Source organism: Poecilia reticulata, chromosome 19 (assembly GCF_904066995.2).
Source record: "Poecilia reticulata chromosome 19, P_reticulata-male-v2, whole genome shotgun sequence".
NCBI classification, from domain to species: Eukaryota; Metazoa; Chordata; class Actinopteri; order Cyprinodontiformes; family Poeciliidae; genus Poecilia; species Poecilia reticulata.
Window position 1 is genome coordinate 16,687,402 of NC_088848.1, and position 15,246 is coordinate 16,702,647.

A 15,246-nucleotide genomic window follows, 5' to 3' on the forward strand; every position below is an offset into this window, starting at 1 on the left:
CCTGTGTTGACAGATGTTGCACATTGCATCTTCATATTTTGACTAAATACATCTTAAACACATAGTTTGCATTATTTAATGTTTCAAAAGACAGACCAATAAAGGAAGTTGGCAAAGTACCTTCTGAAGCATGCCTTCAACTTCTGACGAGGCCTAATAAGCCAGATCAGGTAGGCACAATGGGGCCAACGCATTTTTGCTTGAAGATTGACAATGCTTCATCAGGTCAGAATCTACCTTCAGAGGTGTTTCAGCGCCTCACAAGGTTTCAACATCGTCATCCTGTATTACCATGTTAATGTCTTTAACTTACCTTTGAATCAACATGCTGCTAAGCTTTTGACTTTCCCGACAAGCCCTCTGCAACCAAACGGGTCATGGGAAATCCATACCCCTCCCAGTTATACCATATCTGATTCGACACATCTGTAAGTTTGCTTTAAGTTTTTGATGAGTGAAAGTCTAGGGCAGGTACAGCACTGGATTGACGATGAGGTATGCCGGACCTTTTCTATTTCCAAATCCTCAGTACCTGCTCAGTCCTGCCTCTCGTCACATGTTCTTCTGACCTCTGAAAGAAGGCTTCTTCCCTGTTTCAGCGTCTTCCATTTGGTCGATGAACCCTGAGAGACGGTAGCAAAGACAATCTGCCTCAGAAGTTTACACTTCTTAAGCGGGGAGACGTCGGACATAAAAATGTGAACAACGATCCTTGTTCACGATCCTTGAAATTAGTGTAGGGGAGAGAACAGCTGCATCCAAGGATCGTTGTCAGCAGATGTAAAATAATGGTTTCTTTCCGATGCGCTGCGCCGCTTTGTTTAAAGTTCCCAAAGCAATACAGCTCAATTGTGACCATGTAACGGAAATGGATGTTAGGATTTGACCAGGCTCCTTTTTTTAATGGCAACACTTATTTATACATGTCTTTTTTTGACTACAGTTTATACAGATGGACAATCTTAAATCCTGAACAAATGATTCCTACTGTGACTGTCCATGTGGTGTTTAGATGTAACGTCAAACGCTGATCCATCATCTATAACAGTCATGCCAAATTGCCTGGGAGGACTTAATGAAATGCAAAGGAATGTTATTTAAATCCATAACCCTCTGCTGAAGGGTAAGAGGAGTATACTTTATTTATGTAAGCTAATTTAGGAGCAAGATATTGACCAGAGATCCCAGTAATGAGGAGCCGGGTGGAGGGAGGGAGATCTTTGTCTTCTCCCAGCCCTAATGCTCTTTGTCTCCCGCCGTCTGCTCCAAGTCACTCTGTAAGTGTCATTAGGATGCACAGGGAGTCGCTCCAGCTAAATATTGTGCTGGCTTCATTTAGCACAGATGAAACCGTGACTCACTGCGGACTCATAGAGCAACTGAGTCACGTCGCAGCCCAAATCATTTTAGCCAGCTGCCGAGAGAAGTTATCTTAGCAGCCACCAGCACTGTGCATCTAAAGCCTCCGAACCTATTAGTCCCTTTCTGGTGTGCTGTGTTAATTGGTGCTCAATGATTTCAGAGGCGGACTGACTGCTAGTCGGAGTCTCCGCTGCTCCGAGCCTCATTAACCAGGTGATTGTTCTTCTCTTGTGGAGAGACATAAATGAAAGTCATGATCTCTCCTGGAGCTTTTTTTTTTTTTTTCTTTAAGTCAAGCGCTGGTAAGTGAAGGAATACTGGAAAAATATGTGATACCTCTAAAGCTAAGCTGTTCTCTCTCCCGTCCCATAATGCATCTGTGGCTCAAACCAATTCGGTTTAGAGTCAGGTGGTCTTTGTTTAGTTTTTATTTCTTGTTTTTGCAATCTGTAGTGCTTGTGACAGAAATTTCACTTATGTTGTTCAACTCAGGCTGAATTAGCTTTCTACCTCATTTGGTCTGTTTTTAGCTTTGTGTTTTGTTTTTTTTGTTTGTTTTTTTTTTCAAATCCGCAGCTATCATGAACCTCATTTCTCCGAGCTACAGGGAGGCAATGTGCAGATGTGAAGGAGCAGTGGTAGTTCACCGTACATTACCTGTTCAGCACTGAATGGTGGACATGCAAATAGTCTGTGCCAGGCCGGTAAGGAAGGAGAAGCACATTTATGCTTTCACTTCTTCCATCCACTGACGGAGTGATCTGACTGTTAGGCCTAAAGGCTGTCCCTGATAGTTTAGGTATGCTACTGTCATTGAGTTTGTAGCTGCCGTGTCCGGTGTTTGCTCTGAATTGTCTTTTGCAAAAAAATAAAATAAAACATTCTTAAGGTATCAGTCATTTACTCTGTCGTTTTTGTCTGTTGAAGGCTACATGTGGCCCGCAGGTTGCCATTTAAACCTCTAAGTACTAAATGGAGCGTCGGCGAACCGTAATTCCTCCACGCTTTGCGCTATCTGAAAAATTCCAATGGTTTCTGAAAGATGAGACGTTGCGCTTTCCAGCCAATATCGGGTTATTACGGTAATTTCACCCCCACTGTAGCAGGAAGTGAAGTTAATCTGAGGGGCGCTCCTTCAGTAGACGGTAAATTGCAAAAATAACTGGTTGGATATTGAAAGTTCCAGTTATTATAGATACATGTGCAAATATACTTATTAAAGAACTGCATACAATTAAAATAAGCAAAGATATCCAGGTGGAGATTTAAAATTTAGGACATAAAGGGCTTTAAAGAGGCCTGCCAAATGCTGTGCTGGTTTTCAAGGCAGACCCTTCCGTTTTTTTTTTTTTGTTGAAATTGAGTATTGTACAGTAATGAATGTAATTGAGACTATTCTACAACTTTAGTCCATCTCAACTCTACTGAAATTTATTATGAAGTTAAAACATTAGTCAAAGAATAATTATAAAAAAAAAAAAAAAGCTAACTTATAGAAATGATTTAAATGAATGATTTGAGGATCAGTTCTTTTCACACTACATTGTAAGTTAAATTGTAAATTACAATTCCTGTTAAAATATTGTTCCTAATTTTAAAGCCCGGATCCATCATGTGTGAATATTTGATGGTGAAGTCGGAGTTTGAGCGTAATTTTCAGTTCAGCTGGTCCGAAGCCCGCAGCCAAACCACGAAAATCTCTTTTTCCTTTTAATCAGGGCCTGACTGATGGCGCGCTGCAGATGTGACATAAACTTTCCCGTGACGCAGGTACAGTAGTTTTCAAAGTCAGCCATCAAGCGCTGGTGTCCTTCATGTTTTAGACGCTTCCCCCCGTTCGTCACACCAAATGAATATTTGATCAGCAGTCCTCCGCGGAACGTAATGATGTGCTGCGAAGGTAATTCAGCCGTCTGAATTGAGCGTGGATCAAAATCTAAACGTGCATTAAACCAGTCCTTGACAACTGAAGTTAGACACCACTGCTTTAGTGGAAATAAAAAAAATAATAAACCACATCTTTTTGATGGAGCTTGAGTTGACAGTCATGTTGGCCATTTATTATTAATGTTTATTCCCTCGTCTGAGGCCAGCTGAAGAAAAGGTGAATATTACTTGTGGCAACACACTGTGATTTATTTCAAAGTGCCTCCAGTTTGTTTCAGGGTTCGCTCCTAATTACCGCCGCTGTTGCGGCTAATGCATTTTTAACCAGACTGATCAAAACAGCTCCGCGCCCAAAAGGGACGGTCTGATTTGGAAATAATTTGGTTCCTGTGCAGGCCACTGATCAGGATGTAATCGGTTCAGTTTTTTTAGAGCGGACACCTCTAAAGGCTTAGCTTGGATGTTCTCTGGAATCGAAGCACCAGTCCATTTGCTGGTTGACAAATGGACTAAGCTGCATACAAATTGTACCCGTGGCTTCTTTTTTTCAGCGTCTTTATTAATAATACGCTTCATCTGTCAAGAAATTTGGGGACTTTTTGGCATATTTGCATAAATATATTTCTCTGAATATGTATTTTGCTTCCAGGAGAAGTTTTTTATTTATTTTTTTCAAAGGACTACACCTGGCCTGTTTATAGACTCGTTTGAAGCTCACATTCATAAACGTGTGAAAATAGAGCTGCGAACAGAAAAATGCTGCAAAGCGGTGCAGCGTGTTCTTCAAAACTTATTTGAAGACTTCATGCAGCTTTTAAAGATTCACATCTAGTGGTTGCATCTGATTTTATAATTATAAACTGAGCTCAGAATATGATCTTGGTCTCATCCAGACAGTGGCTGGCAGAAAAACAAAAACATGTTTTATTTTGTTAACTAACTTCTTGCTAATTAGATCAGAGTTTAGTTCATTAGATCCTGTGTCAGAGGCGACATTTGTCCCGTTATCTTAAAAACTATTAGTTCGGTTGATTGCATTTTTTTTTCCTGTAAAAAAAAAAAAAAAATCACAGACACGCAGACGATGCTGCTCTCTAAAGCAGAAGCTTTCACATAATAAAGATGGATTCGGTGCACTTAGGCGACTGACTGTTGATGATCTCGTGTCCTCGGTTTGTTCTCAGCTCTGAGGGAGTCAGCCCGGGTTCAGCCAAGTTTGACTCATCAAACATTAAGCAGCAGGATTCCTGCGACCTGCCAGCTGTTCTCCTGCTGCTGTTTTCCTGCTTTTTCCTTGAAGGCGACCAGCCTTCATTTTATGCTCCTCTGCCTCAGCACGGATGCCTCTTCTTCTTCTTTTTTTCCCTCCATTTCATCTTTTCCCCTTGTGGGAGCTCAGTCATAACACTCCTGCTGTCCTTTGAAGCATTTCTTGACCTTTTAGTCCGGACAGATCTTCTCCTGCAGAGAAACTTGGGCTCTAACTGGAGATGAAAGGCGTCTAAAAGGCTTAAACTACACCTTTTTGTCTGAACACTGCAGGTGAAAGAGCCTCCGCGCGGCTCCGGTTTGATGTTGGGAACTCAAAGTTGTTTGGAAGTAGTTTTCTTGAGGTGAAACCAAAACCAACGACGGACATCGAATCCGCGATAAGAGAGAAGAAATCTCTTTTCGAGAAATAACTTTGAAGGATTTAATTTGTTTGGGGTGAAAGCGGAATAATTTCAGGGTTTTTTTTCTTCTACATATATTGAAACATATTGGAGACATTGCATGGGGTAAAAAAAACCCATAAAAATAATTTGGTGAATTATTTTACTTTGAAGCAGATTGACTTAGTAAAAACATTACAGAATCTGTGCAGCTCCCTCTTCAGTTTAGCCCTCAGACTTTCTTTTGGATTCAGTTCTCGACTCTTTGGTCTGGTTCTCTGAACGCCTGTACTTTGTGTTTGTGGCAATGTGAATGCTTCAGGTTGTTGTCGTGCCAAAACATGAAGCATCTGGAAAAAAATCAGCATCCAAGTCCCAGAGGAAGATGAACAGCTCCATGATGCTGCCACTGCTGTGCTTTACTGTTGGCAGGATGTCCCTTCAGTGATTTGATGCTTTGTTTTGGTACCAAACATACCTTTTGGTTGCAATAGACCAGAACAAATTTTCCCATAAACAAAATTGAATACATTTCAAACTGAATAGAGGAAAGTTTGTGGGTTTTATCCTAATAAAATCTGGACGGATTAGATTTTTCAAACTGTGTCCCGTCCTGCTGGTACTTTAAAGTAATTTGTTAGAACCAAAGATGCGTACATAGCCTTGGGGAAGAGATACAAATGTGTTGTGCAGTTTTTGTTGCTTTCTCTGTCATTTTTTATTTATTTTTTTGTTCTTATAACAGTTTGACGTACCTGCTTTAAAGCAAGAGCTCCAAGAGGAGGATTAGCTTCCTCAGCTGTCTGTGGGCAGAAAGAGACATGTTTAGCTCTTTAACTTGAACTATGATTTTTTTTTCTTTTTATATAATGTGCAGAGGTGAGAGATGATCCAGGTGGTGCCAGAAAGTGGGAAAATGGTGCGGATGAAAGTCTAGCTCTGAGGATTGTGTTTTACTGCAGGGAAAAGAGCTGCCTGGCTGAGTTATCCACTATATGTTTTTTCTTAAAAGCAAGTCGGTTTAAGAACCGTGTTGGTTTGTGCATCTTACATCAGAGCTGTTGATTCGAGCAAAGGTGTCAGAGTTGGATGAAGACCCAACTCTGACACAAGATTACTTTTTTTCATTTTCCGATTTACATTTCTTATGGTAAATTAAATAAACGCAGAACTTTAAATATGACTTATATAAAAAAAAAGTTCACATCCACTCTTCTTCGCCTTCTTCTGTCTCAATCTATTTTTCTTTAAAAAAAGAAAAAAAAAACAGATGTGAAGGACATAAAAGCCAATAGCAGCAAGAGAAATGAACTCAGTGCATTGCATTGACAGCGCACAGAGTCGATGGATTTTGGTATTAAAGTTAGAATGTAAACTTATTTCTGAACTCTCTCTTTTTTTTTTTCTTATCAGTGCTTTCATTTTGTTTTTAATATTCATGTAGAAGTATTCGTGTTTTGGGATGATATTGGTTTTACAATAACTGCCAGAAATGTAATTAAAATTTTGCTTGCGACTGCAATAACTATAGAAAATAAACATGTTTATTAAATAATAAACGTGTTCCATCAAAATGCACAGCATCATATGATTTTTTTTAATTTTCCACAACAAATTATATTTTATTTTGGTAGGCATTTTTGCCACAATTGCTTTAAATTATGACTTTTTCTGATTTTTTTTCAATGCCTCATAATTGGCTGTGACACTTTTGACTATCATAAAGGACATTATTTTATTTTATTTTTTTGTACCCATAGTTAAATTTGGTCTGCAGCCGCGAGTTAGTTAACCATCTTCACATACACATTTCTATTTAGATTCCACACAAAACTATAAATATGGAAAACTGGCAGCAAAATGTAAGTGATGAAATTTTAAAAATTCTTTAACACCCAAAGTCGTGGTTCAGATAGAAGCAACTGAAGCTGCGAGAGGACTAGAAATGTCCAGCCAAGATCTATAACCGCCTGCTGCTTCTCACTAATCCCTCTGCTAGTTTCTATCCTCAGAAACGGGTCAGGTTACTAAATCTGGTTAATAACATCACATTTTTGAGTTTTAGTGAAGATTCAATTCAAGGCTGTTTGATGTTTTCTGTCTAGATCGTCTGTTTACAGCAGTGAGCTACTTCCACACTGAATCATATGTCTACATCCATGTTTTGTGCGTGCGCAGTCAGATGTGTTTTCCTGGGTTTTGCCTTTTTAAGATGAAATGCGGTGGGTAGCGGACACCTGCAGTCAGGGTTCTGTTGAAATCTGTGAAGGCCACTTTGTTCTCTTCTTTTGAAACGTCTCATGTGATAGGATGAGAAGGAACTTGGTTTCTATTCCTGCAGTAAATCATACTTAATTTGGGTTGGCAACTTGCAGGTGAAAAATCTCCCAGCATACAAAACGCATCAATTATAATAGTTTTTGTAGTTTAACTTTCATTTTTAGCCTCCATAATATACTCTAGTGATGTCATTGGGCTCTGTTTGTCCTATTTCTCTGGAAATTGAGGAATTATTTATACTTTATCTCTCTTGTCTCCCATTGCAGCCTGCGAGCTGATGAACCAGGGCATCCTGGCGCTGGTCACCTCGACAGGCTGCGCCTCGGCCAGCGCCCTTCAGTCCCTGACGGACGCCATGCACATCCCGCACCTGTACATCCAGAGGAACGGCGACGGCTCCCCCAGGACGGCCTGCCAGTTCAACCCGAGCCCCGGAGGGCAGCGCTACACGCTGGCAGCCCGGCCGCCCGTACGCCTCAACAACGTCATGCTGACGCTGGTGGAGGAGCTGCGCTGGCAGAAGTTCATCGTGTTTTACGACATAGAGTACGGTAAGGGGTCGACGCGTTTTGCCTGCCGCTCTGGTGGAACCTCAGAGGTAGAAATTCAAGGGCTGTGCTTTAGCAGAGACGATTGCATTGGAAATCAAAGATGAGACAAAACAGCTCTGTTCTCTGTTCCAGAAAGCATAGTTTGGAGTAAATGTAAATGGATTATTTGTATTCTTATCTAAATGTTCTCCCCTTTGCTAATGCATGTGTTGCTTTGTACCTACACTTTGCTGTTTTTTCCCCTCCTACTTATATCTGCTGAACAATTGGATATGATTTTACTTCTGTTGATGGTTACTTTATTGAGGAAGCATTAGAAATCTCTCGTTTTGTTCCTGCATATTATTTTTCCAACAATCCATAACGCACGAGTCGTTTCCAATTATTCTGTTTCTTGTCTCACTCTGGACCACTTGAGCGTGTGAATTTACAACAAATCACAAGTTGTGAAGGTGACAAATTGACACATTGAAATGTTTTGTTGAAGACCGCCGCATTTTGAGTGACTCGGTTACTCAAAATGCGTGAAATGAGCAGCACCACTGTTTTCTGTTCCAGTTCCCTGAAGCCTCAGTAGGACTGACATAAACATTCACTTCTGAAGTCTATGGGCAAAAAGTGGGCAAAAATCTCTCCGTTCCAACTCCAGATGGAGCCTAGCTTAAGCTAGAGTTGATCTTAGCTTTACATCTGACTCGTGATGAAGCCCCTCCCATCTGCTAAATAACTGAATCCACCTGAATCAAATAATATTTAAAAAGTTGATCTTTTAATTTGTCACACTGTTTACCCAGCAGCTGATGCTCTAGTTTTATTTTTGTCTTCCCTTGAAGTGTTTTCTCTTTGGTGTTTGATATAATACTTGTGCAGCTGCTGGCAGGGACAGGGTACATACAGATGTTTGCTTTTTTTCTGCTGCACTTCGCACCGAGCTACGTTTTTCTTTTTTCTTTTTTTCCTTTTTTTTCAGATTTAGTCTGAGGAATCCTTTTGTTTTGATGAAACACATTTTGTTTGCTTCTGAGCATCGCCTGTTTCCATTTCTCAGTCTCAGCTGTGACGTTGCGGTAACTCTGCGTCTCCGACCGTATCACCACATGGTGCCTCTGCCTCTTTTTGATGACTCACCAGCTTCTGGAGACAGATGATGCAGCTCTGCTTGCAGAAACACACCGGAGTGTTTTCCCTCTGGCTGTGGAAGCCAGCTTTTCATTTGCTCGGAGTTTCCTGACTTGCGCTCTATTGTCTCCGTAAGCGCCCTGCTTTATTCTTACATGCCGTCATTTTAGATTCAATTTTATATCCGAAACATTTCATCCCACCTGATTTACTACGTTTTTTTTTTTCTTCTTAACTTTGCTGTGAATTTACCTGATGTGAACTCTCAGGGATTAGCTGAGAGCAAATCATTGAAAAACCATTAGGAAAAAGCTCTAAGTGCCTCAATGATTTCCACCGTTCCCAGGCTGGGAGAGGTTGTTGCAGTGAAACTTTAGGGCCCGGTTCTCCCGCGTGTTTGTTTGGAATAGCTCACTTTGATTGCATCTTAATGAAATCACATTAGCCTTCATGGGTTCTTCAGTGTGATCAATAAGGGATGGTGGCAATTACAATACAGGGATACAGAGCGATGCGGGCGCTTAGCCTCTCGGATGCTCTCTTCCAGGCCACAGGGATTTCAAGCTAATGCATCAGAGCTAAATTGGAAAACTTAGAATGATAAAATGAACAAATAAAAAATATGGGGTACTTTCTCGCATAATGTTAAGTCCTTAAAATGCGTAGGTGCTCTAAAGTGATGATCCCCAAACTCTGGCGCTTAATGCGAAGAGCCACCTCAGTGACGGAGATAAAAATCTTTTTTAAAAAAACATTGTTAAAACCTAGCAAACGTATGCAGTCTGCTGGGTTTGGATGTATGAACGATTTGAATAACAGCAGGCGAAAGGGCGATTCGACCCACTTAGCTGAGGCTTGAACGAGGCAAAAAATAACCTATATAGGAGCGTTTATTATTAAATGTGTTAGAATGTAATATCTATTCCCCTCTAAAGTGACCTATGCAACACTTCAACCTCCCACTGCTGTCAGTGAGATTCACCTTAACATGAATTTTCACATAACCAGCTGATTCAAAGAGAGTAAATAATTAAATGTTTAAATTTGTTGCATGTATCCTCTTAATCGCTTCATTACGTTCCACAGAATGTCTGAGGAGCAGGGCTCACCTGTCGGGTTATCTTTAGTTATAGTTCTAATAATTAACTTCGGCAAGTGGGTTCTGGTTGTCCTTAGCAGCTCATCTTGATTTGATTTTTTTTTTGCTTTTGTTTTTGTTTCACCTTTCAGTCGCTGGATAAACATTGATTCACTGACTTAAACGCTGAATCAAAAGCCTCAAATTCGATGTTAACTCTGTGCGCTCGGTTTTAGATGTCAACATGATGGTCGTTATTGTTTTTAAAACTCCTGCAAATGTGTATTTAACCGAGATGAGAAAAAAATTTTTGTATGCGTTTTGTGGCGTTTAAGTGTTGTTCAGCTGTTTATTCATTTGGACAGGAGAAGAGAACAAGAGTCGGTTGTTGACATCGATTTCCACCATCTGCTGCTGTCGTACTAAAATGGGTTAAGTTTGGTCTTATTTTGGATTTCACGTCACCTGCATGCACATCGTGAACTTGCAAGTGGTTTTATCCAGAAATCTTTGTACCGCCAGAGAGAAAATGTTCAGATGGTTCCAGCAGCTTTGAAAGCGAATTGTTTTGAAAACTTTAGTAATACTATAAAGTATTACTCTCACTTGAACGACTCTGAGTAAATTGGTGCCGTGCCATGTTGTCTTCTGCAGCCTGGATAGTAGCATGAATCACTGAATGTCATTGGTCACATTCTATTTGATTTAGTTAAAATATAGCCTGAAGCTAGCAGCACTAGATGAGCATTGATCAGCAGTCACATCAACCATATTTTGATTTAAAGCTGCTTCCCCCCCCCCCTGTGAAACAGATAAAAGAGAACTGATCATTGTTTAATATTCTCCATTTGTTTCTGCCTAATGATGCTGCTGCCAGAGGAAAGAAGTTGTAAAGTTAAAACTTTTTATATTTTTATTTAATGACCAAGGTTTTTTTAATTTGAATGAATTATACCGCTTTGTGTTTTTTCCTTTATTTGGGGTTATAATTGGAGGGATTCACAGATTAAATTCAGTAAAAAAAAAAAAAAAAAAGATAAATGCTCGTGCAGCAAAGTGGGGGGTCCAAACACAAGGGCTTTGTTTATTTTTTTTATGAATTTATTTATATTTTTATAATGTGTTCGTTCTTTCTGGTGGAGTGCTTAGATGTGTGAGGGGGGGGGACGTTGTAGGAGATGCAGCAGCTGCAGGTTCAGTGTTATCATATTTCTGGTCTCCCTGCTGAGCTGATCTCAGCTGTTATTACTCTGAGGTTTGTTGCTGCTCTGCTTCTCTTCCCATAACGATCCCTCCATTTTCTCCCAGGCTCAAACGGTTTAACACAACCGTTATTATGTTTTTTATTTTTATTTTTTTGCTGCGAGATTATTGCGCAACATAATGCAGCCTAAAGCCCTCAATGCAATGAGCAAGCGGCAAAAAAAGGTTATCGATGAAAATTCGCCCTGTGTGAGCCGTTTATGACCCGTCTGTTTCCAGCTTCTGCATCACTGCTAGTCGAAAATTCCCAAACACTTCTGTGAAGCCTCTGAACATTTTTACTATTCACCATGCTACTCTGCTGTTATTTTTTTATTTTTTATTTTGTTGCTTCCTGGAATCCCAGTGTTTTCCAGCAGATAACATTTCTAATGAATATCTGGGTTTACTATTGAACTGAAAGCTTTTTTTTTTTGTTTGTTTTTAAAGATGGTTTCATTGAGTCAAAAATTAAATTAAAAAGAATCAAAAACGTGATTAAAATCATATTTTTTTTAATTTTTCCCCTGTTGGGGAAAAAAATTGTCACCTCAACTGTGAAACCGAGAGACTGTGGACAGATTTAACAAACGGTGCGCTCCGATGTCAGGCTGCCCTCTAGCTCTGATATGAACACGTGTCAGTCAGCGTGATGAGAGCTCTGAGAGAACCTCTGATCCCAGCCGGGTCAGCGGGGGGAGTCTGTCACAAAGGACTCCGCAGCCGGGCGTCGAGCTCGGGCTTTTATTGTCATGGCAGGTGGGGAACAAACGGACTGAACTGTCAAACGTCTGGACTTGCATCTGGGCATTTTTGAAGGATGAAACACAATAACGCACTTGAGTTTTTGTTCCCGTAAGAAGGAGATTTTGAGGAAAGATCAATATGCTATCAAGGGTTTAGAACGATGTTTTTTGGGGGGGAGATGGAGCTGTATGAATTTTGTAGCGAACCCTTACGCAGAAGCTGAATTTTGGAGACTTTTTGAACCCGAATGAATCGACTCGACCGAATCCGCCACGGTGCTTGGTCACGTTTTGAAGCTTTGCAGTTGATCGCATGAGATTAATTGGTGAGTGCTTCACAGCAGGTGGCTTGATGGTCCTCGGATCTTGTTTATAAAGTTTCTCGAGGAATTTTCTCCAAAACTCTGAAACGAAGCAAGGACTTCATTTTCCAGCCAGTTTGTGCTTGAAAACCCACAATCTGGAGCCTATCATCATCATCCGTCGCAGGGAGCTGAGCTTTGTAGGTTTAAGGCGATGAGCAAAACGTCCTCAGATGTCGTGAGAATTCAGCGATACTGTTGAGTTCGAGGCACACTTTAGAGAACTCATGATGTATGAACAGCATGACGATATTGTTGCTCTCTCAGCTTCATTTCAGAAGTAATGTTTTGATGTCAGAATGTTGACATTGTTAGCTTAGAAATCCATACACTGAAGTTGCTTAGCTGATGTAGTCCAAGGATTAAAGATTCAAAAATTCACTATAAACGACTGTAATTTTTTTTCTTTTTGTGTGTGTGTATGTTATGTAAGGATTTCCGTATCTCACTATAGTATATAATCGATATGTCAGTCTCATTGAGTTCACCAACCCAGTAGTAATCTCAATTGTTTTTGTTTTTTTTCTTCAATCAACTTTTGTTCTCTTAAAAATCCCAGAAGTAAATCTGTTTCTCAGTTCTTCAGCTTGTGGCTGTCACAGATTTAGACACATCAGCTGAAACCACCAACAAGGTGTGGCCGTCGCAGCGTTACCTCTGATAGTGTGGCCTGGTGCAGCAATCAGCAACGGGAGATAATGTTTGGGTATAATGGAACAACATGCTCTTGTTTTGTTTTTTGGGGGGGTTTTTTTTCCAGCATTGTAGGAATAAATCATACAAAACAGATAAATAATTGCAGGGTTTTCACTCCTCGGTCCTGGAAGCCAGTAATCAGCCAGTTTCATCAAACGGTACGTTCCTGTCAACGTTGGGGACACGGACAGCAGCACTCTTTGTTCTCCTCGTTTAGGTGTGTCTGGATTGTCACCCAGCAATAAAATGATGTCTCCCTTTGGTCTGTGTCACATCAGTAAGGGCAGCCAACACTTACTGTATTGGATATCGGATTGTGTCGTCATGGGTTGGAGATCTCGAGCCACCTTAAATAACCTCAGCGTAGATGACGTGTCTGATGCGGAAGCAAGGGAAATGTCTGGGTTTCGAAAATGGAAATAGATATTATTGCATGAGAATTTAAATCAGACTTGCATTGCAATGCTTTACTGTTTGATAAAAGAAACATTCTACATTTTTCAGCTGGAGAAAAATGGTAATCTGTCTCTTTGTTATCTTAGTCTAAAGAGAAAAAAGTTATTTTGCAGCAACACGCAAAATAATGCTGGTGACAGCGTATCGTTAATAATCATTTTTGGATATCTAGCCTTATACAAATCCACCACAAACTGAGATTTTCAAAATCTTCCACTTTTTGGTCACTGAAAAACTCTGAAAGTAATTTGTGAATCTTCACAGTCTCCATCAGCTGATGACTGATCTGCAAAGGCATTCGCTGGAAAAAATAAAATAAAATAAAAAATACAGTGTTTACAGCAGGACTGAATAACGCCATCCGGTTGATACGGACACCAACAGTGTGTTTCAACCGGGCCAGAAACAGCATTTGTGGGATCAAGAGGAAATGATCAGCCGTGGACGCGGCTCAGTGCGAAGCTTTGAACAGCGTAAAGCTACGACAGGTGATATCAACAAACTGTGAAGATGAGTCAGCTCACTAATCTGATGCCTGACTAACATTATAATGATGCTGAAGCGTTTTTTTTGGGGGGGTGGTTTTCACTAATTAGATGGATCGAAAACTAAACTCCAGATTTTAAAAATTTTGACCGGCTGCTGGCCTTTATGAACCAGCCACAAGCTTCTGTTGAAAGCAGCTGTTTCTACGGATCTAGTTCAAAATCGGTGCCGATAAAGAACTAGTTCATCGGTTCCCGATGACATGACTGCAGTTAGAAGAGACATACAGGCGCGTCTGCTTGGGACATCAAACGTCCAGCAGTTTGTGGGACTAGATTTAAATCACTTGTTTTTCTGTCTGTATCTGAGTGTTTTTAAACACTCGCGTACAGGTTTGAATCGTTTCCCACAGAGATGCGCAGAGTAATGAGCCAACGCTTATTAAGTCTCAGACTCCACATTCAGTCAAACTCCATCCCGATGAGTTTCCTGTAATTATTCCGACACCGCAGCAGTCACAGTGGGTTCTTATGAGCTTGTGCGTCTGGCTTTCTTGGATTGTTAAATGGACCTGAAGCACCCGCTTTAGAGCTGATTTAGATTATTCTATTGAGAATCATTTTTTAAGTGGAAAAATTGATGTTTTCCATGTCTAGTGTGGTGGAGACACGCTGCGCTGTGTGATCCCACTGCAGCGCTCGGCAATTAACTGAGGCAACATCAGGGTGTGTGTGTGTGTGTATGGAGAAAATGCATTTAGTCTCAGTTTGTTTTCTCCGAGGGAACACTCTAATGTCTGGATGTTAATCATCCGAACAGCAGGGGAGGGGCGTGGATGCTTAAGTGCTAAGATTTTAGCTTTAGATTTGACCCTCCACGCTGGACTTGATATGAGTTCAAAGGTCGGCGTCCAAATTCTTTTTCAGAACATATTAATCAGAATTTTTTTACTTCATTTTTTGTTGTTGTAAATATACCATCTGGCCATTTCGTACTTCATAGTTACTGGTTGCTTTGAGGCCAGCATGTTTGGCTGTGAAACTGAGCAATGTGCCATGAGATGTTTCATACCTCCTTCGTCATATAATTATTGAAACTAATCTATAATCGGCTCATGGTCTTCTGCAGAGAAATGGAACGGAAAATAACTCTGATGAATGTTTAACACCAGAATGATGATGATGATATAATGCTGTTTTGGAAAAGAATAATGATGGTATTTAAATGTTATTAGAATTCATAAGATCTACTTTGAGCCGTATTTGTTAAAATACTTCAATGACAACATTTGTCTTTGGACGCAAGTACATTGGTATGAAACTGTTCATG

General features: G+C 40.3%; 1 protein-coding gene across 1 annotated transcript in view; it reads left to right on the plus strand.

The window, feature by feature from the left end:
* The window catches only part of grid1b (glutamate receptor, ionotropic, delta 1b), a 437,216-nt gene that overhangs the window by 243,575 nt on the left and 178,395 nt on the right, over positions 1-15,246 (plus strand). The window contains exon 4 of the mRNA XM_081601023.1: positions 7,448-7,732. Within this exon, the coding sequence (XP_081457149.1) occupies positions 7,448-7,732 (285 nt within the window). The remainder of the gene's footprint in view (positions 1-7,447; positions 7,733-15,246) is intronic.